Here is a 21,447-nt window from a genome sequence, read left to right on the forward strand (position 1 = left end):
TAGCTTTGGATTACTTTATTTTCCTGCCTTTGACTGGTGGTTTGTGCTACTGATCAGGTGTTTTCTAGTCTCCTTTGGATTTACTATGTTTCTTCAGTGTTGTCACATGAAAAGCTATAATAAAATATTTACAAAAATGTGAGGGGTGGACTCACTTATTGAAGATACTTTTATTATATATACAGGCATTTGTTATCTAATAAAAAATAAGTTATTTACACTATTCCTGTTTTGTGTGGGTTCATCAGCTAGTATATATAAGCCGGTAGAGTGTCTGTGTAGTGCTGTTTTATACCACTATATGGTCACTGTGTAGAGATATATATTATCCTTTGTATTGTGACTTTTATTTAGTGTCTTGTGGTGTTGTTATTGTGTGGAGTTATTATTTGATAACAGTAAATAATGTATTCATCATTTTGGTGGTGATATGTGGTCATGATATGGTGGCATTATTTATTTGTCCTTTTGTACTGTGTATTTCTGGCAATATTCTTCTTGGTGTACTGGGTTTTGTTTGGTAACATTATGATGGTGAAATGCATAATGATAGTATTTGCTCCTGGTATTTGGTAACTGCATGACTATGCTTTAGAGGTGTATAGTATTTTCATACATCGAATTGTCTGATAGCTATTTTGTTGTTAATATATACAATTGTTGCCAGCAGGTGGGATGAAAGGTGGGCTCCAAGAATGACTTTGTCTGGAGGGCCCATGGGACATTTTGACACTAGGTGGATGTTATAATAAAACTATAGCTATACAGTCAATCTATTTCACATTGTTTTCTACAAAAGAAACATTGGACATTCTTCTGATTTGATTTATCACCCTTTACTCTAGGACCATGCAATGTAACTCTGACTCAACCATCAGGAAGTATAAACAGTAGGGATTGCTATTTCCCTCCATGTTTCTGGACAATTGAAATCCCATCTGGTCAGGTTGAACTTTATATAGATTTCCTTTATGTAAGGTGAGTAGCGTTTACCTTGTTTCCTAACTTTTTCCTTTCAAACGCCCCTACTGCTTACTCTCAGGGTCCATTGACATTGCAGAATTTCCGAGTGGAATAAAGTGTAAAATTTCAGCTTGGAAATTCCAGTGCAGCAGTCTCCTATTGTTTACAATGGGATTCTGCTGCACCATGCACACGGCAGAATTTCTGATGCAGATATTCAAATTACAGACTCAGCTGAAAGAATGAATATGTTTATTCTTTTAGAGGAATCTGCTCAGACGTGCATTGCCATTAATAAAGACGGTGTACGTCCAAGTGGTCCTAGTGCCAACTGATTGGTGAGCGCACGGAATGTCGAACTGGAATTTTTCTGAGCAGATATTTTGCCGACTGAATGGGCCCTAACTCCTGATCCCAACACAAATCTTTAAAGGGCTCTTTCTGTGTAAATATTGTATGTAAAAGTACTCAGGGTGGGGGGAGGGGTAAAAAAAAAAAAAAACATGACTCACTTGTCATTGATTCCATGTGGGGGGGCATCAGAGCAATGTTGTCCCTGTTGTTTCACACGGGGTAGGCATTTTATTGTGTACAATGACAGAGAGCTGGACGCTCCAAGCGGCGGGTATGGTCCTGTCAGAACAGCACCAGCGGAGAAAAAGTATCAGGTCATTATGTGTTTTTTTTTATTCCCACCCCTCATCCTGAGTACTTTTAAATATAACCCCTTTGAGAGTCTTTATACTGTATAATAAGTTTTGTGTTTTACACTTTAATGAGATTTCCCATCTTTGTGTTTGTGTTTAGCGAAATGCACAGTGGAGGTTGTGAGACACAGTATGTAAGAATATATGATGGATATCCTTGGAACTCGGGATATTTGCTTAGAAAGATTTGTTATTATACAACTGAGGTGTTTTATTCATCATCCAATGTCATGACTGTGGAATTTGTTAATGCCTTTGGTTTTTTTGGAGTTTATGGATTTTTTGGAGCTCACTATTCTTCATCCAAGCCATCCCCTGCAGGTAATATATAAAAATAATACACTAGACAAATGAACAACATACTACTTGATAAAAGCATTTGACATGTTTCAACAGAATGAAAGTTCTGAATCCAGAGTTCAGAGGGGAACTAATTATATGTGTATTGTGCTTTATGAGGAGGCTGTTATAACACTGGAATGGAGAATATGACCCATGCAGATGGCTGCTGCCAAGTGATACAGATCATAATTGCCACTCGCCTTTGATGATCGTGCAGACCTATTGGTTCTTGCACACAACATAATACTTGTAACAGTGGACTGTGCTGACCTCGAAGTTGTAGGAGATAACTGTAGGAGAGATTCTGTCAGCTCAGGGTATGGCTGAAGTCAGAATACTCCAGAATTGGTAACATTTCACTGGTGTCCCCTTGGTAATGGAGTGTGCCAAAATAGAACTTTCAATATGCCCTCGTTGTACTTACTGTATTTACCTACCTAACTCTTTGTTTAATTATTTTTATTATTTATTATTTTAATTATATAATAACGTACTAAGCTACCCACAGTGGAGAGAGTTCATGTACTCCACTCTATAGCTGGGACATGGAAGACCTCTGGTAAGAGAGGGTTTGGTCTTTCAGGGAGCGGCTGGAGACACAGGCAGTGTTAGGCTATGTTCTCATGTCAGAATTATCCGCACAGAAAATCTCAGTGAAGACATTCTACAGACTGCGGACGCCGGCATGACCAGGCACTAGGACCAGGAATCGGGAATGTGCCTTCGCATAGAGTGCCATGCATTCCGTACAGACATGTCCATTCTTTCAGGGGACACCGGAATCTGAATTTCTGCACCAGATGTTTCCACCGCAGAATTTCAGCTATGTGCACTCAACGGGGCTCTGCTTTTGCGGAATCTCTATGCGGAATTCCGCACGGAAATTCTGGCTTGTGAACATAGCCTCAGGCTTTGGTAAATGGCAGGATTTTCTCCATTCTACAGAAAATTCATTCAGCAAAGCTTGCTGAACAGAATTGCAGAATTCCTCTGGAATTCCTGCGCAATCTGCACAGAATTTTTGTGTTCTGAGAATACAGAATTTCAGTGAAATTCAAGCCACATTGACTTCAATGGGATTTAGCTGCGAAACTCCGCATAATATAAGGCAGGTCTTATATCTTAGCAAAATGTCAAAAACTGAATTTTCGTGGCAGAATGCTGGCTAAATATGACTGCAGAATCCCATTGAAAACAATAACTCAGGTGCGAGGAATATATGGTAAGGTTATGTGTTAGAGTGCACAATTTTCTGTGGAACAAGAACTAAAGATGTCTGTGGCCAGTTCAAAACCAAAACCCACTAGGGGGAATTTATCATTATTGTCTGTGGTAGATGTGTTTTATAGTAAATAATTTTGAGCTGTGAAAGTGCTGACAGGCCTCAAATAATGAAATGGAAGACAGCATATAATTAATTTGACTGAGCAATACACTAGTGGGAAATGACCTCAGGACAGGCTATTTCAAACTGAAAGTAAAAGTGCTGTGTGTTTCTATATTGCATTGCTGTCCCCTGATAACTTTATTATTTTTCCATATTCATGGCTGTATGTGACATTGGGAGGTGTAGTTTTGTACCATATAGAGAGACACAGGTTAGAGCAGTGTGTCCTCTAGGGGTTAAAGGAGTACACTTTTTTCCTTTTATCCCGTCCGGGCTGCAAAATAAAAGAAAACACACTTTCTCTTACCTGCCAAGAGCCCCCGGAGCTCCGGTACAGGTGTTCGGTCCCCGGGCTGTATTCTTCTTACTTCCTGTTAGCCCGGCACGTCACATGGAGCTTCAGCCTATCACCAGCCGAGGATGGACATTGCTGCGGCCGGTGACAGGCTAAAGCTCCGTGTGATGTGCCGGGCTAACAGGAAGTAAGAAGAATACAGCCCGGGGACCGAACACCTGTACCAGAGCTCCGGGGGCTCCTTGGCAGGTAAGAGAAAGTGTATTTTCGTTTATTTTGCAGCCCGGATGGGATAAAAGGAAAAAAGTGCGTGCCGGAGTACTCCTTTAAACCAATTGCCTGTGCCTAGTCATTTTTCTAAGAATGGTCCCTGCCTATTGGTGACTTGCTCCAAAATGGGGCAGGGGTGTCAGTGGCTGAATTTGCAATTAAATTCATAACCACTTCATCTGCAAAGACAGAATTGACTGTCTACACTGATTTCAGTAATCTGCTATGCGGTGAAAAGGCCCAAAAAAGTGGCAGGAAACACCCGTGCAACTTTTTTGCGCCTATTTAACACTAAAAACAAAACAAAAGAACACAGTCTAAATCCCTTAATAAATCATCTCCACTTTGTTTCCACTTAGTTTTTTTAGGCATGTTTTTTTTTTTTTTTTTAATAAAAAGACGGGGAACCCTATGCATTTTTTCTTATAAATAAATACATTAAAAAAAATAAAAAAAAAAATAAAAAAAAAAAGAACATAGGGTTCCCAGTCTTTTCATTCTCAACCAGATACCAACAGAGCAACTACAGTCTGATGTTACCAGGGTGAATGAGGACCATTGTTATTTGCCCTCCTCAGCCTAATTACCCAGCCTGTTACCGCCATTAGCGCAATTTTTGATGCCCTGGGCCTGTTTATACTAGCTCTTCCCTGTACCCTTGTGGCAGTGGGTACCGGGGTGATAATAAGGGGTAAGTGCTAGCTGTTTTTGGGGCTAACGCAAATCCCTGGCTCAGTAATGAATTCCATCTATAAGACAGCATCCACTACTAAGCCTGAAAATCAAACACGTTGGAAGAATAATTTTATTACAAAAACCACTCCCCCACAATGCCCTCATTAACCATTTTATTAAAAGAAAAAACAAAAAGGCTGGTCATCAACGTCGTCCACTGAATCCGACATAGTCCACAGAATATACGGATTTGAAACAAGAAAAAAAAAACACAAAAAGTTAAGACATTTTAAGCGCTCTTCACTGGGGCGTTCACAATGCAATGTTTTCCCAAACAGGGAGCCTCCAAATGCTGTCTGAGGATGATCTTTCCCTAATTGTGAAAACACTGCCATAAGGGTCTGTTCACATTATACGAAACGTACAATGTGAACAGAGCCCTACACTTACCACCCCCTGGCTCCCGGTCTGTAGGTCCACCTCCTGTATAGTATGCACCCCTGTATACTATACTTTCGGCGGAGGTGAGTAATGATGCTATGCATCACTTCTTACCTCCTTTACATTCTGTGAGCCAGGCGCTCTGCATCTGACCCACGGAGTGGCACCCAAAAGGTGACCGGCATATTTCGCGAGCAGGCAGGGACATCAGAGAGCCGCTGATGGTAGCAAGAATGGAAAAGGGTTCCATGTATTAATATAAAATTGATCTAAGAAAATAAATGAATGATGAATTAATTATGTGCTGGATTTATGTTCTTTTTTCTTTATTGGGTTTTCAACATATGAAATAATGCAAGCATACATTGAATGCCAGGACAATTCCCCGGTTGAGTATAATAGTCAGAATATACAACATGTCATGTAGACAGGGTGAACCCTATCATTAGAGGACCCAAGAACCCTTGCTTCCAGGTAAATGTCAGAAACAGCAAAATAAGACAATAAAATAAGACAAAGCAAATATATCCAACCTTCCCCCACAAAAACAGTCCCTTATATACAGGGTGGGCCATTTATATGGATACACCTTAATAAAATGGGAATGGTTGGTGATATTAACTTCTTGTTTGTGGCACATTAGTATATGTGAGGGGGGAAACTTTTCAAGATTGGTGGTGACCATGGTGGCCATTTTGAATCCAACTTTAGTTTTTTCAATAGGAAGAGGGTCATGTGACACATCAGACTTATTGGGAATTTCGCAAGAAAAACAATGATGTGCTTGGTTTTAACGTAACTATTATTTGCAAGTTTTTGACCACTTATAAAATGTGTTCAATGTGCTGCCCATTGTGTTGGATTGTCAATGCAACTCTCTTCTCCCACTCTTCACACACTGATAGCAACACCTCAGGAGAAATGCTAGCACAGGCTTCCAGTATCCGTAGTTTCAGGTGCTGCACATCTCGTATCTTCACAGCATAGACAATTGCCTTCAGATGACCCCAAAGATAAAAGTCTAAGGTGGTCAGATCGGGAGACTTGGGGGCCATTCAACTGGCCCACGATGACCAATTAACTTTGATGTGTTTCCCTCTTTATGCATGGAAGCTGGCACGTTCCCTGAGTTTTTCCAGCAAGATGGTGCACCACCACATTTTGGGTGTAAGGTCCGAGCATTCCTAGATGAACAGTTTCCTGGAAAGTGGATTGGTCGTCGTGTGCCAGTTGAATGGCCCCCAAGATCTCCCGATCTGACCCCCTAAGACTTTCCTCTGAAGGCAATTGTCTATGCTGTGAAGATACGAGATGTGCAGCACCTGAAACTACGGATACTGGAAGCCTTTGCTAACATTTCTCCCTCGGTGTTGCTATCAGTGTGTGAGTGGGAGAAGAGGATTGCATTGACAATCCAACACAATGGGCAGCACATTGAACACATTTTATAAGTGGTCAGAAACTTGTAAATAACTCATGAAAGAATAAAAGTTACGTTAAAATCAAGCACATCATTGTTTTTCTTGTGAAATTCCCAATAAGTTTGATGTGTCACATGACCCTTTTTCTATTGAAAAAACAAAAGTTGGATTCAAAATGGCCAACTTCAAAATGGCCGCTATGGTCACCACCCATCTTAAAAAGTTTCCCCCTCACATATACTAATGTGCCACAAACAGGAAGTTAATATCACCAACCATTCCCATTTTATTAAGGTATATCCATATAAATGGCCCACCCTGCATTTTAAAGGTCATATTACCTTTGTGACCTCTCATTAAGAAATGCCACTATAAAAGTCCTCCAATTCCTTGTGGATTTTTCCTTTGTGCTACCCAACTCCATCTGGTCCATAAATAAATATCTTTTAACCTGGAGAACCACTTTGTTCACTAAAGGAATCGTCGGATGAAGGCGGTGGCCTACTAAGCACTATTTAGCCACCAGAATGATCATGTGTAACAATAACGCATCCTCCGGGACTATGTGTAGTACTATTAACAGAGGATCCACTAGGATTTCCACATGTAATTCGACCTCCAGGAGCACAAAGAGACTGGCCCAGAACCTGCAAGAAAGTGGACACATAACCAGCCCATGTTACAAATCTGTTTTATGAGCATTACAGTTAGGGCAGTCCTCAATGCAGTCCGGGCATTCAGGCGTGCATGAAACTGTAAAACCATATGTGGCATGATACTTGATTTTAAATTTCCCAATTGAATCTTGGTCTAACCTTCCAGGATGGGAAGGGTCAGGGAGTCCCTATCCATTCTTGACTTTCCAGTGACTAAAAAGAGAAGAGGTCACCCTGTCACCTTCCCTCCTCTGTAGATGTCTATATAGGGTAGACAGGGAGTGGTATGCAGATTCAGAGGAGATAAATGTGTCTGTGTGTACTCTCTAGACAGGTCACTTAATCAAGGCTTTAAAAAAATCCATGATTTGGCACTATGGTATGTAATGCCCAGGCCCCAGGCCCAAGCCATATAAAGCGGTTAATTCTGGGAAAGTGAGGTAAGTGGTTAATGAAGTAAATAGTGTACAGATAATATCCTTGCCTCCTTCCAGTGTTGGTACATGCAATTTCCCCAAGAACATGAATCCAGTACTTATTTCATTACTTAATTTGTTTTCTCCGCACACTTCCAAATTTAACATAAGTTGGTGCTCTGGGGAAGGTAAAAAAAAATAAAAAAATGTCCAACAGCCACCACAATACCTGTTCTGTGTCCCCTGTAGTTATCCTTTTGATTTTGCCAGCTCTTGTGGCCCCTGTTGTCTCCTGAATATTATTTTTCCTTGCTTGCAGCCCAGACTACAACTCCCAGCAGTCAGTGCAGCTCTGTGTAATGGCTGCCAGCCAATTGCTCTCACTATCTGTGTGCATGCTGTGTTTTTTTAAACACAGTCAGCAGCACACACTGTACATGTCTTTTCTTTCAAACCATCCTCCCCCAGCAATAAATTATGCTCTGAATGGCAGCAGTCAGTGATTAGATCTACAGCAGGCACAGAGCAGTGTTATGTGCTGAGGTGATGCTGGGCTGTTTTTCTCCCAGCAAGATCCTCACACAGGGAGGTAAGGGGGGGGGGGGGAGTGTGGCTGTGATGCCAGAGCCCTAGAAAAGACAGAAATCACATGGTGTTTGTCTTCCAGGAGGTTGGGGGCTAGTCTCAGTGAATGTTTTGCACAAAAACAAGGTGGATCAGATAATGACATCTTTCTCTCACTCCCTGCATGTAAGTGACAGCTGAAAGAGGGAAACTGCTCTGTATAGCTAATGAATGATATTTAGACAAATAAATAGGTTGGTGAGAGGGAAAGGATGGGCTATGGGTTTGGTTCCCCTGACTACCCCTTTAAAAACATAAATCTATCACATAATTAATTAATCATTTATTCATTCATTTTCTTAGATCAATCTTCCATTCATATATGGACCCCTCTTCCATTCTTGCTACCGCCCGCACTTTTTGATGTCCCTGCCCGCTCACAAAAACCGTTGTCATCTTCCAAATAAAAAATAACTGTTTATCGATAGTTGTCAATTTGTTGCTTGCCTATCCCTGCATGCCTCAGGCACCACTGCTGCATTGTTTTTTTTTTTAAATGGTAGCTAACAAAATTCATAATAACATGTATACAGTATGTGCATCCCTTTGGTAGAAAAAAACACCAGAAAAAAACCTATTGCGTTTTTAAAGGTGTTTCTTTCCTCCTATAGACTTCTATTGGAGAAAAATGCCAAGATTTTGGAGAAAAAAACGCCACAGTCTCAACATGCTGCAGTTTTTGACAATTGCCACTGAGCCAAAAATGCTGAAAAACGCCATAGAGAAAAATGCTAAGTGGGTTTTGCAATTTGCGATTCCCTACAGATTTGCAGCTAACATGTGGCTGCAGCGTTTTTTTTTTTTTTAAACTAAAAATTCCTCAAAGAACCCATATAGAAACCAAGCCTAATGGTGAAGTCTGACCTGTTGTTCACCGAGCAAGTAAAGTGACCTGTTTTATACATGATTTGGCTGCTGCTCAGTAATGTCATCAGATTTTTAAAGCAACATTGCTCCACATTTGAATATGTGGTGCACATAACACACTTTCACCCACACTCTGAAAATTCTTGAAATGTATTTTTGATGTCCTCCTTACGTGCCCTCCTGGCTGGTGTACCTCATTCCAATATTTTGTTCAAAAACATAAATTTAATTCTATATTTTAAGCGATGTTTTTGCACAATATATTGAAGTAAGGTAAACCAGCCAGGAGGTCACGTAAGGAAGAGGACTTTTTGGGGAAATTTTTGACAAACCTCCCCCCCACTAAACAGCATTTTACAATATTTAAAGTAAAAATGTTTTTTTTTCTCTTTCCTGTTCATCTTCATGTATCCAGGACCTCCTACCATTGGTAAGTATAGTATACAGTATAGTATATTTTATCATGGTCATTCTTACGCCATATTCAAAGTAACACTATTTTTCTTTTTCTTTTCTGTTCATCTTCATGTTTCCAGGACCTCCTACCTATGGTAAGTATAGTATACAGTATAGTATATTTTATCATGGTCTGTCTTACACCATACTCAAAGTAACACTATTTTTCTTTTTCTTTTCTGTTTATCTTCATGTTTACAGGACCTCCTACCTATGGTAAGTATACAGTATAACTTTTCACAGAATATTTTATCATGGTCATTCATATGTCATGTCATGTCAATTAACAATGTGTTCCTTTTTCTTTCCTCTACACTTTTCTAGAGGCTACTACCCCTGGTAAGTATAATACATTTATGTTAGCTGAATTATTCTCTTACTTAATTAAGCAATAATGATACATTTATAGGGTGCTCTGTGTGATGGTCAGTTTTAATGTTTTCAATATTTATTAGGGTCCTTTGGAATTTGTAATTTATAGGTAATTATTCAAAATAGATGCAACATAGCTGTTGTCACACTGGCTTTCCTTTATGGACAGTGTCTGTTCCATGATGGGAGCTGAAGAAGAAGAGATGGCTTCTGCCGGGGAAGCGGGCGGCATTGCACTGCGATCCCTGGCTGGCAATCTATATGAAAAACCTGATCCGCATTATAGAATTTGAAAAAACCCACCGGTAGCCCTGATTGGCTACTTGCTGCCACCCAATCCCATAAAAGTTAATAACCAATAAATTCAATGACCAATAAATTCACACGGAATTCCACATGTAAAATTCACACTGAATTCCGCACTGATTTTCTGATGTGTGAACCTAGCCCAAGGCCGGGTTTACAGGGCAGAATTTCTGCACTGAATTCTGCATAAAAGTTCTACATGCATTTATAGCCAATTCACTTCAATTAAATTCCTGCAGTGGAAATTCTGCAGCAGAAAGTCTGCTGTGTGAATAGGAATCCCATTGAAGTGTATTGGCTATAAATTCATGCACAATTTTCATGCACGATTCAGTACAGAAATTCTGCAGTGCGAACTTGGCCTAAGGCCGTGTTCACATGGCGGAATATCCGCGCGGGAAATCTCTGTTGCGCTGTGCACACAGCGGAATTTCTGTGCCAGATGTTTCTGGCAAGGAAATTCCATTTTCTGTGTCCGCCTAAGGCTATGTTCACACGGCAGAATTTCTGCACGAATTCTGCATGAAATTTCTGCTCTATATTCCGCAACAATTAATTGCCCATTCACTTTCATGGAATTCTTGCAGCGGAAATTCTGCAACAGAGATTCTGCTGTGTGAATGGGACAGCGGAATCCCATTGAAGTGTACAGGCTATAAATTCATGCAGAATTCAATGCAGAAATTCTGCTTTGTGAAACTGGCCTAATAAAATGAGAATGCGTGTTCTGAGACCATAAAAGCACAGCTGCACTCCATTTTTACATCTCCATAGCACTATATTATCTGAAGAGTGGGCTTTTAGGCAGCATTTGTTTTGTTATCCTTTGTGGACTGCTTGTCAGCCTGTCAGTGCTCAGACCATACACTGCATCAAATTAGTCTGCATGGCTGTCGTGCCTAAAGGAAGCCTCCTCTTAAGATGAAGCACAAGAAAGCCCACAAACAATTAGCTGAAGACAAGCAGAATAAGGACACGGATTACTGGAAACATGTCCAATGATATAAACTTATTTGGTACAGATAGTGTTAAGTGTGTGTGATAAAAACCACATGAGGAGCAAAAGGACAATTGTGTCTTTCCTATAGTCAACCATAGTGGTGGGAATGCCATAGTCTGGGACTACATGAGTGCTGCCGGCACTGGGGAACTTCAGTTCATTGAGGAAACCATTAATTCCAACATGTACTGTTATATACTGAAGAAGAGCATGATATTCTACCTTCAGAGACCGGGCAGCCTGGCAGTATTCCAACATGATAATGACCCCAAACATTCCTCCAATACCACAACTGCCTTGCTAAAGAAGCTCAGGGCAAAGGTGATGTACTGGCCAAGCATGTCTCCAGACCTAATCCCTATTATGCATCTGTGGGGCATCCTTAACCCCTTCCCGCAGAATGCCTTATATAATCGGTGGATTGTGCACGTCCTTCGCGCATTCCACTGTTTATATAAGGCATTCAGTTAACCCGGCGATGCTCGGCATCGCACGGGTTAACATGCAGAAGTCCCACTATTATCAGCGGGAGACAACTTCTGCTAGCCCCCCCAGGACCATCTGTGGATGGTCCTGGTCAGTGATTACTGTGATTGGTCCCTGTGGACCAATCACAGTGTCTCAGCGGACAGGGGGGTGAATGTTCAGATCCCCCGCTCTGCCCACCCCTAGAAGTCGAGCAAAGCGGGGGAAGATGACCCCGAGAGCTGCGAGGGGACCTCGGCGCATACCTGCAGGGGACCGGCATGGCAGTGGGGACTGGGGACCGGCGTCAGGCACACGTGGAGGCGGCAGGCAAGTGGAGGAAGCAGCAGCGGCGTCATGAGAAGCAGCAGTGAAGACGCTGTACAGTGGTCTTCACTACAGCTTCTAGGAGTTTCAAAACTACAACCCCCAGCATGCCCAGACAGCCTTTAGCTGTCCTGGCATGCTGGGAGTTGAAGTTTTGCAACATCTGGAGGGCCATAGTTTGGAGACCACTGTGCAGTGGTCTCCAATCTGTGCTCTTCCAGATGTTGCAAAGCTAGAACTCTCAGCATGCCCAGACAGTCCAGGCATGCTGGGAGTTGTAGTTCTCTAACATGTGGTCTTTCAGATGTTGCCGAACTACAACTCCAAGCACACCTGGGCAGTCTGAGCATGCTTGGAGTTGAAGTTTTGCAACATCTGGAAGACCACAGTTTTGACACCACTACACAGTAGTCTCCAAACTGTTGTCCTCCAGTTGTTGCAAAAATACAACTCCCAGCATGCCCTTCGGCTGTCTGGGCATGCTGGGAGTTGTAGTTTTGCAACAACTTGAGGCACACTGGTTGGGAAACATTGTCTGTTTTCTAACTCAGTGTTTCCCAACCCGTGTGCCTCCAACTGTTGCAAAACTATAACTCCCAGCATGCACTGACAGTACATGCATGCTGGGAGTTATAGTTTTGCAACAGCTGGAGGCACACATGTTGGGAAACACTGAGTTATGTATCAAACTTGCAGTGTTTTGCAACCAGTGTGCCTCCAGCTGTTGCATAACTACAACACCCAGCATGCATGGACAGCCAAAGGGCATGCTGAAAGTTGTAGTAGTATGCCTCCAGCTGTTGCATAACTACAAGTCCCCGCATGCCCTTCTGTCACTGCATGCTGAGAGTTGTAGTTTTGCAACAGCTGGAGGTTTGGTTTGCAGCAAGTTTTCTGCAGCAAGTTTTAGATGCAGCTAATTTTCCGCTGTAGCTCAAACTCCCAGTGGGAAACTCGCTGTGAATTCCCGCACATATGAATGTACCCTAAAAACACTATACCGATAAAAACTATAGACCTGTATGCAGAAATTATTTTTTATAGGGGTCAGAAGATGACAAGGTGTCATTTTTACCGAAAAGTGCACTGTGTAGAAACAGAAGCCCCCAAAAGTTACAAAATGGCGTTTTTTTTCCTAATTTCACCCCACAAATAAATACATACTTTTTTTGTTTTGCCACTGATTATGTTATAAAATAACTGATGTCATTACCAAGTAGAATTGGTGACACAAAAAACAAGCCCTTATATGGGTCTGTAGGTGCAAAATTGCAAGCGCTATGATTTTTAGAAGTGGAGGAGGAAAAAACGAAAGTGCAAAAACCTGGTCCTTAAAGGGGTTGTCAGGCCCAAGGCCTGATTATGGAAACATGCATGTGCTTTATAATTGTATCTATGTATAAACTAAGACCTGGGGGGTGAGGGGTCATTCAGACGTTGTATCCTGTGTCTTTTGTGTTGCAGTTTATTGGGAGTCTGGCTGTGTGTTTACATCTCCTTTGAAGTCATGCACTCTGGTCCCATCATATAATCAACCAGATAAGAACAGTGTGGAGACCACTGTGTAGTGGTGTCCAAACTGTAGCCCTCCAGCTGTTGCAAAACTTCAACTCCAAGCATGCCCCGACTGCCCAGGCATGCTGGGAGTTGTACTTCAGCAACATCTGAAGGGCCAGATGTTACAGAACTACAACTCCCAGCATGCCTGGACTGTCTGGGCATGCTGAGAGTTTTAGTTTTGAAACTCCTAGAAGCAGCAGTGAAGATCACTTTACCGCAATCTTCACTGCTGTATCTGATGCCGACGCCGCCTCTTCCACTTGCCTGCTACCGCTGCCTCCTCCACTTGCCTGCCGCTGGTCCCCACTGCCTGCGCCAGTCCCAGGTATGTGCCGCGGTGTCCCCCGCAGCTCTTGGGAACTTTCAGCGGAGGCACTGTGATTGGTCACTGACCAGGGCCATCCACATATGGTCCTGGGGGGGCTTGCAGAAGTTATCTCCCGCTGGTAACAGCCGGAATTCTGCCTGTTAACCCGTGCGATCGGCGGGTTAACTGAATGCCTTATATAAACGGCGGGATGCGCAAAGGACCTGCACAATCAACTGTTTATATAAGGCATTCTGCAGGAAGGGGTTAATGAATATAATAAATAGAATAGGACCCAAGACTGACCCCTGTGGTCCCCACTAGTAAAAGTCACCCAATCAGAATAAGTACCATTAATAACCACCCTCTGTTTCCTATCATTGAGCCAGTTACTTACCCACTTACACACATTCTCCCCCAGCCCAATCCTTCTCATTTTATGCACCAACATTTTATGTGGCACCGTATCAAATGCTTTGGAAAAATCCAGATATTTGACATTCAGCGATTGCCCCACAGTCTGGAGCTCACCTCCTCATAAAAGCTCAGGTTAGTTTGACCGGACCGATCCCTCATGAAGCCATGCTGATATGGGGTCATACTGTACATTAATTTTTATCAAAATACTCCAAAATAGCATCTATTAGAAAACCCTCAAACAATTTACATACAACAGGAGTTAAACTAACAGGTCTATAATTCCCGGGGTCACCTTTTGACCCCTTTTTAAATATTCACACCACATTTGCTTTCCGCCAGTCCTGGGGAACCTTCCCTGTCCCTATAGAGTCCTTGAATATAAAAAATAGGGGTCTGTCTATTACATTACTTAATTCCTTTAGAACACGGGGGTGAATGCCATCTGGACCTGGTGATTTGTCTATTTAGATTTTTTGTAGGCGGCACTGTACTTCTTCCCGGGTTAGATAGGTGACCTGTACTGGGGAGTTTGCCTTATCTCGCTGTGTTTCACCTGGCATTTCATTTTCCTCGGTGAATACGGTGGAGAAGAATTTGTTTAATATATTTGCTTTTAACTGATCCCTGTTTATAATTTCTTCCTCATCATGTTTTAACCCCTTAAAAACCACGGGTTTTTCCGTTTTTGCACTTTCGTTTTTTCCTCCTCACCTTTTAAAAATAATAACCCTTTCAATTTTGCACCTAAAAAACCATATTATGGCTTATTTTTTGTGCCACCAATTCTACTTTGCAGTGACATCAGTCATTTTTCCCAAAAATCTACGGCAAAACGGAAAAAGAAAATCATTGTGCGACGAAATTGAAGAAAAAACGCCATTTTGTAACTTTTGGGTGCTTCCGTTTCTACACAGTACATTTTTCGGTAAAATGACACCTTATGTTTATTCTGTAGGTCCATACAATTAAAATGATACCCTACTTTTATAGGTTTGATTTTGTCGTACTTCTGTAAAAAACCATGACTACATGCAGAAAAATTTATACGTTTAAAATTGTCATATTCTGACCCCTATAACTTTTTTATTTTACCGCGTATGGGTCCGTATGAGGGCTAATTTTATGCGCCGTAATCTGAAGTTTTTAGCGGTACCATTTTTGTATTGATCAGACTTTCTGATCACTTTTTATTCATTTTTTCATGATATAAAAAGCGACCAAAAATATGTTATTTTGGACTTTGGAATTTTTTTGCGCGTACGCCATTGACCGTGCGGTTTAATTAATTATATATTTTTATAGTTCGGACATTTACGCACGCGGAGATACCACATATGTTTGTATTTATTTTTATTTACGTGGTGTGTTTTTTTTATGGGAAAAGGGGGGTGATTTGAACTTTTATTAAGGAAAGGGTTAAATCACATTTATTAACTTTTTTTTACACTTTTTTTGTAGTGTTATAGGTCTACAAAGTGTTGTAGTGTTATAACACTGCACACACTGATCTTATACCCTGTTCACTGCAAAGCCATAGCTTTGCAGTGATCAGGGTTATCGGCGGTCGATTGCTCAAGCCTGAATCTCAGGCTTGGAGCAATCAACCGCCGAGGGGACACGCCGGAGGCAGGTAAAAGGACCTCCGCACGTGTCCCAGCTGATTGGGACACCACATTTTCACTGCGGTAGTCCCGATCAGCCCCGCTGAGCAGCCGGGCAGCTTTCACTTTCGGTTTAGACGCGGCATTCAACTTTGAACGCCGCGTCTAAAGGGTTAATTGCGCGCGGCACCGTGATCGCTGCTGCGCGCTATTAGCCCCGGGTCTCGGCATCAGATACATGCCGGGACCGACCCGATATGACGCGGGGTCACCGCATGACCCCGCGTTATATCGCGGGAGCCGGCCAAGGACGTAAATATACGTCCTTGGTCGTTAAGGGGTTAAAGGGCCAACACTTTCATTTTTGACCTTTTTGCTATTTATATAATTAAAGAACATTTTGGGTTAGTTTTACTTTTTTTGGCAATGAGTCTTTCTGTCTCTATTTTTGCAGCTTTTATTAGTTTTTTTACATAATTGAAATTTTTCTTTATAGCTTTTTAATTCTTCTTCACTGCTGTCCTGTTTTAGTAGTGTAAATGCCTTATTTTTTGTCATTGCTGACCCCACCGTGTGAGCTGTTCCCTAATATATATATATTAAGACTCACCACTCACGACTGGCATTCAGTAGATAGTAGATCCGTGACACCACGGTGGTCTGGAGCTGGAGATATAGTGGATCCACTGGACCTGTGTGGCAGATGACGCGGGCCGTACCAGAGAGCGGAGTCTAAGGTGCAGCTGGTTTTCACCAGAGCCCGGCACAAAGCGGGATGGACTTGCTGCAGCTGGCGGCACACAGGTTGCTACCAATGGCACGACTCGACCACACAGGTGGCTGAGGTGAAGCGTGGAAAAGAAGGGATGAGGCAAGACGAAGTCAGGCTAGCGGGAGGTCAGGGCAGTCAGCACAGGAGCTTAGTCAGTAGGGTAGCAGAAGGTCAATAGGCAGGCGGCTGGAATCACAGTCAGGTCACGGAATGCAAGGTCTGGTACACGGCAAGGAAACACGGAATACAGCTTTCTCTCAAGCACAAAGGCATACAAAGATCCAGCAGAGAGTGAGGGGAAGTGCAGAACCTATAATGAACGTGCAGGTGCAAAATATGATTACGGGTGCACTGGCCCTTTAAATCTGAGAGCTCCAGCGTGGACACCCGCACCGGAGCTGTGAGGAAACAGCAGGGGACAGAGGTGAGTAACGGGCTGGGATTCGCATGCGGGCACGTCCCGCAGTGCAAAACCCAACCCCGCCGGCCAGAGGAGGAGAGGGGACAATGAGCTCACAGCCCAGACGTGCGGCTGGAGCACAAGATGTCACAATATATATATATATATATATTATTTGAGATTAAAATTTAATTTTTATACATTTATTCTGATTATTCATATTGGACTACTCATTCTATCTACTATTTTTTCACCCTATATTTTTACATCTCATATACCTTTGAGGCACTGGTTTGAATTATATATTTTTATATAATTTTATCTCTTAGTATTTTGTAGACCTATTGGGGTTGTAGGTAACACCAGCTACCTTGGGTATATCTTTCTCCACAGTGAGCTACACTATTCCTTTTTCTTTTTGTTTTCATGGTACATTTTGACACTGGATGGATAATAATAAAACTATAGCTATACAGTCGATCTACTTTAGATTTTCTACAACAGAAACATTAAACATTAAAACTTTCTTCTGACTCCATTTATCTCCCTTTACTGTAGGACAGGGCAATGAAACTCTGACTCAACCATCAGGAAATATATACAGTAGTGATTGCTATATTCCTCCATGTTTCTGGACAATTGAGATCCCATATGGTCAGGTTAATCTTTATTTCCTTTTTGTAAGGTGAGTATTGTTTATCTGTTTACTAACTTTTCTCTTTCAAAACCCACCTACTTCTTCTTAGGGCCCATTCAGGAATAGAGCTTAAAAATTCTGCTTTTAAATTCTGGTGCAGCAGTCTCCCATTATTTACAATGAAAATATGCAAAAAATAAATAAAAAAAAAAGAGGAAAAAACAGGGAAAGGCACTAATCTAGTGCCTTTGACTTATCAAAAAAATAGGTTGTAAGACGTATAAGGTATAAAGTGCTCTCCTTTGCGTGTTGTGCAATAGGCACAACACAGTAAACCTTTTTTGGAAATTACTGGCGTATCTTATTCTAGAATGTAGCCAGGGTTGCTCCATGTAGTAGCTGGGAGCTGCAGGCCACTGATACCGGACCCATGATGGAGTGGTGAGGAAGCTAGGAGATGCACAACATGGAGTTTTTGCAAAAAGTCCTGTGAAAAAAATGACTAGTGGCTGCACTCACCGACGGATGGATGAATCATGTACAGCAGACGTGTTAAGGAGATGAATTTTATTAACAGTATTAAGGATTATGCATTTCTAGAGGACAACTCCTCTCTTTATCATGTCCTGTTATGAGAACGGGAGGCACGTATATTTATGCAGTACAAAGTTAGAATTTTTGATGTGGTTTATGTTGAGGTCAGTAGTGATGTCACCTGGCACTTGGAAAACATCTGGGTGTCCAGTTGCTAATCTGATGGGGTAGTTAATCAGTTCATATGGTGCCAAAGGCTGAAGTGGGCCTAACTTCAAGTGGTTAACTTCAAGTGGTTAACTTTAAGTGGTTGTGATGAGAGAGAGATAGAGAGAAAAAAGAGAAGAGGAGAGGAGAGGAGAGAGAGAGAGACCTTGTACATAAGTCATCTCTTGTCTATGGTTATTGTCCTAGTAGGTATAGCAACCCCTAGTGATGGGATTTTGAGGAGCCACTTTCCGTATTAAATATTCAAAAAGGTTTAAACAACCATATTACAAAAAGGTCTTTATATATCATCAATATATATAAAAAGTCCGTCAGTCAGCACAACCATCAAGGTGCCAGCATTTGGCAGTGCTGCTATAACACTTCATCCATACTTAAAGGCCCACAGCAAAACTGCCATCCTCAGGGCTCCCACAGTACCGTTACCAAGATACCCTCATCTCTGATGGCACTCAGTATTGTAACACTCATTAAAAGGGTACTGCGGTGGAAAGTATTTTTTTTTAAATCAACTGGTGCCAGAAAGTTAACCCCTTAAGGACATAGCGTTTTTCCGTTTTTGCACTTTAGTTTTTTCCTCCTTACTTTGTAAAAATCATAACTCTTTCAATTTTGCATCTAAAAATCCATATGATGGCTTATTTTTTGCACCACCAATTCTACTTTATAATGACATCAGTCATTTTACCCAAAAATCTACGGCGAAACGGAAAAAAAATCATCGTGAGACAAAATGGAAGAAAAAACACCATTTTGTAAATTTTGGGGGCTTCTGTTTCTATGCAGTACATTTTTCATTAAAAATGACACTTTATATTTATTCTGTAGGTCCATACAATTAAAATGATGCCCTACTTATCTAGGTTTGATTTTTTTATTACTTCGGAAAAAAATCATAACTACATGCAGGAAAATGTATATGTTTAAAATTGTCCTGTTCTGACCCCTATAACTTTATTATTGTTCAACATAGGGGGCGGTATGAGGGCTCATTTTTTGCGCCGTGATCTGAAGTTTTTATTGGTACCATTCTTGTTTTAATTAGACTTTTTGATCACTTTTTATTAATATTTTTATGTTATAAAAAGTGACCAAAAATTCGCTATTTTGGACTTTGGAATTTTTTTGCGCGTACGCCATTGACCGTGCAGTTTAATTAATTATATATTTTTATAGTTCGGACATTTACGCACGCGGCGATACCACATATGTTTATTTTTATTTACACAGTTTTTTTTTTTTATGGGAAAAGGGGGGTGATTCAAACTTTTATTAAGGAAGGGGTTAAATGATCTTTCTTCACTTTTTTTTTTTTTCACTTTTTTTCCCCAGTGTTATAGCTCCCATAGGGGGCTATAACACTGCACACACTGATCTTTTCCACAGATCACTGCAAAGACATAACTTTGCATTGATCAGTGTTATCGGCGGTTGATTGCTCAAGCCTGGATTTCAGGCTTGCAGCAATCAATCACCGTTCAGACGCTCAGGCGGCAGGTAAGGCACCCTCCTGCTGCGTCCCAGCTGATCGGGACATCGCAATTTTATTGCGATGTCCCGGTTAGCCCGACTGAGCTGCCGGGATGGTTTTACTTTCACTTTTAGACGTGGCGATCAACTTTGATCGCCGCGTCTAAAGAGTTAATGCCGGACATCTGCCGGAACGGCGATGTCCAGCATGAGCCACGGGTCCTGGCTGATAGCAGCCAGGACCGTGCAGGTATGATGCGAGCTCAGCTCCTGAGCTCGCTTCACAGCCCTCCTGTGCCGCAGCGCCGTAAAAACCCGGCGTTTTACGGCAAGGGGTTAAACAGATTTGTAAATGACTTCTATTAAAAAATCTTTACCCTTCCAGTACTTTTTAGCGGCTGTATGCTACAGAGGAAACTCTTTTTTCTTTTTAAATTTCTTTTTTTTCTTGTCCACAGTGCTCTCTGCTGACACCTCTGTCCGTGTCAGGAACTGTCTAGAGCAGCACAGGTTTGCAATGGGGATTTTCTCCTGCTCTGGACAGTTCCTGATATGAGCATCGGGTGTCAGCAGAGAGCACTGTGGACAAGACTAAAAAGAAAATCAAAAAGAAAAAAAATTCCTCAGTAGCATACAGCTGCTAAAAAGTACTGGAAGGGTAAAGATTTTTTCAATAAAAGTCATTTACAAATCTGTTTCACTTTCTGGCACCAGTTAATTAAAAAAATAGTTTTTTTTCCACCAAAGTACCCATTTAAGCAGTATTTCTTTTTTCCAAAGTATGTTTTATTAAAGTTTTACACATGAGAATAAGAAAACATAACAGAGCATAACAATGCCATAGGTGTAGTAACGAGAAAAGACCGTACTGTCAAAGACAGGGTTTGTCCCACCTGGTGGCGCAGCAAACCGTATATTATTACATAGAAAACATCCACCTGTTGCGATCATAGTAATGCACTATAAGTACCAGTAGCAATAGGTAGAGAATACCATGGATGGGAGAAACGAGCTGCGATGGCGGAAGGGCATATACACTTGGCATGTTATGATTAAGCAGTATTTCATTACCAGGGCTGCCTCCAGCTGTCTGAGCATGCTAGGAGTTGTAGTCCCTTCATTGTAAATTGGCAAAACTACAACTCCCATCCTGCCTGGACAGCCTTTGGCTGCCTGGGCATGCTGGGAGTTGTAGTCCCTTACCTTTAAAACCTAAGCTATGCTAACTACGTTATACTACACTACTTACACTGTCTCTCTCCCTCCACGCATGCTCCACTATGCTAACTATGCTCCCAAAGTCTGCAGTAAACTGCGCATGTGCTCCCAGTTTACTACGGACTCCCAGGAAACGTTACATCACCGGGACCAATTGTACTTTATAATGACATCCTGCATTATGCCATAAAAGATGCTGCTGTGGTAGCCCTTGGGGGGTGTATGGTAGTGGTGGTATGGTATAGGTATACAAGGGGTTAATGTTAACCCTAGAAGAGTTTGTGACGCCAGGCTGAGGGCTTGTATGTTG

At 41.7% G+C, this 21,447-nt stretch overlaps 1 protein-coding gene across 1 annotated transcript in view; it reads left to right on the forward strand.

Annotated features, from left to right (window-relative positions):
• LOC130283131 (uncharacterized) overlaps nt 1–18,083 on the forward strand; it is a 91,173-nt gene extending 73,090 nt beyond the window's left edge. Inside the window, exons 4-11 of the mRNA XM_056532321.1 lie at nt 846–978; nt 1,771–1,991; nt 9,480–9,494; nt 9,601–9,615; nt 9,722–9,736; nt 9,845–9,859; nt 17,609–17,735; nt 18,008–18,083. Of these exons, the coding sequence (XP_056388296.1) occupies nt 846–978; nt 1,771–1,991; nt 9,480–9,494; nt 9,601–9,615; nt 9,722–9,736; nt 9,845–9,859; nt 17,609–17,735; nt 18,008–18,083 (617 nt within the window). The remainder of the gene's footprint in view (nt 1–845; nt 979–1,770; nt 1,992–9,479; nt 9,495–9,600; nt 9,616–9,721; nt 9,737–9,844; nt 9,860–17,608; nt 17,736–18,007) is intronic.
• The last annotated feature ends 3,364 nt before the right edge of the window (nt 18,084–21,447 follow it).

Source organism: Hyla sarda, chromosome 7 (assembly GCF_029499605.1).
Source record: "Hyla sarda isolate aHylSar1 chromosome 7, aHylSar1.hap1, whole genome shotgun sequence".
NCBI classification, from domain to species: Eukaryota; Metazoa; Chordata; class Amphibia; order Anura; family Hylidae; genus Hyla; species Hyla sarda.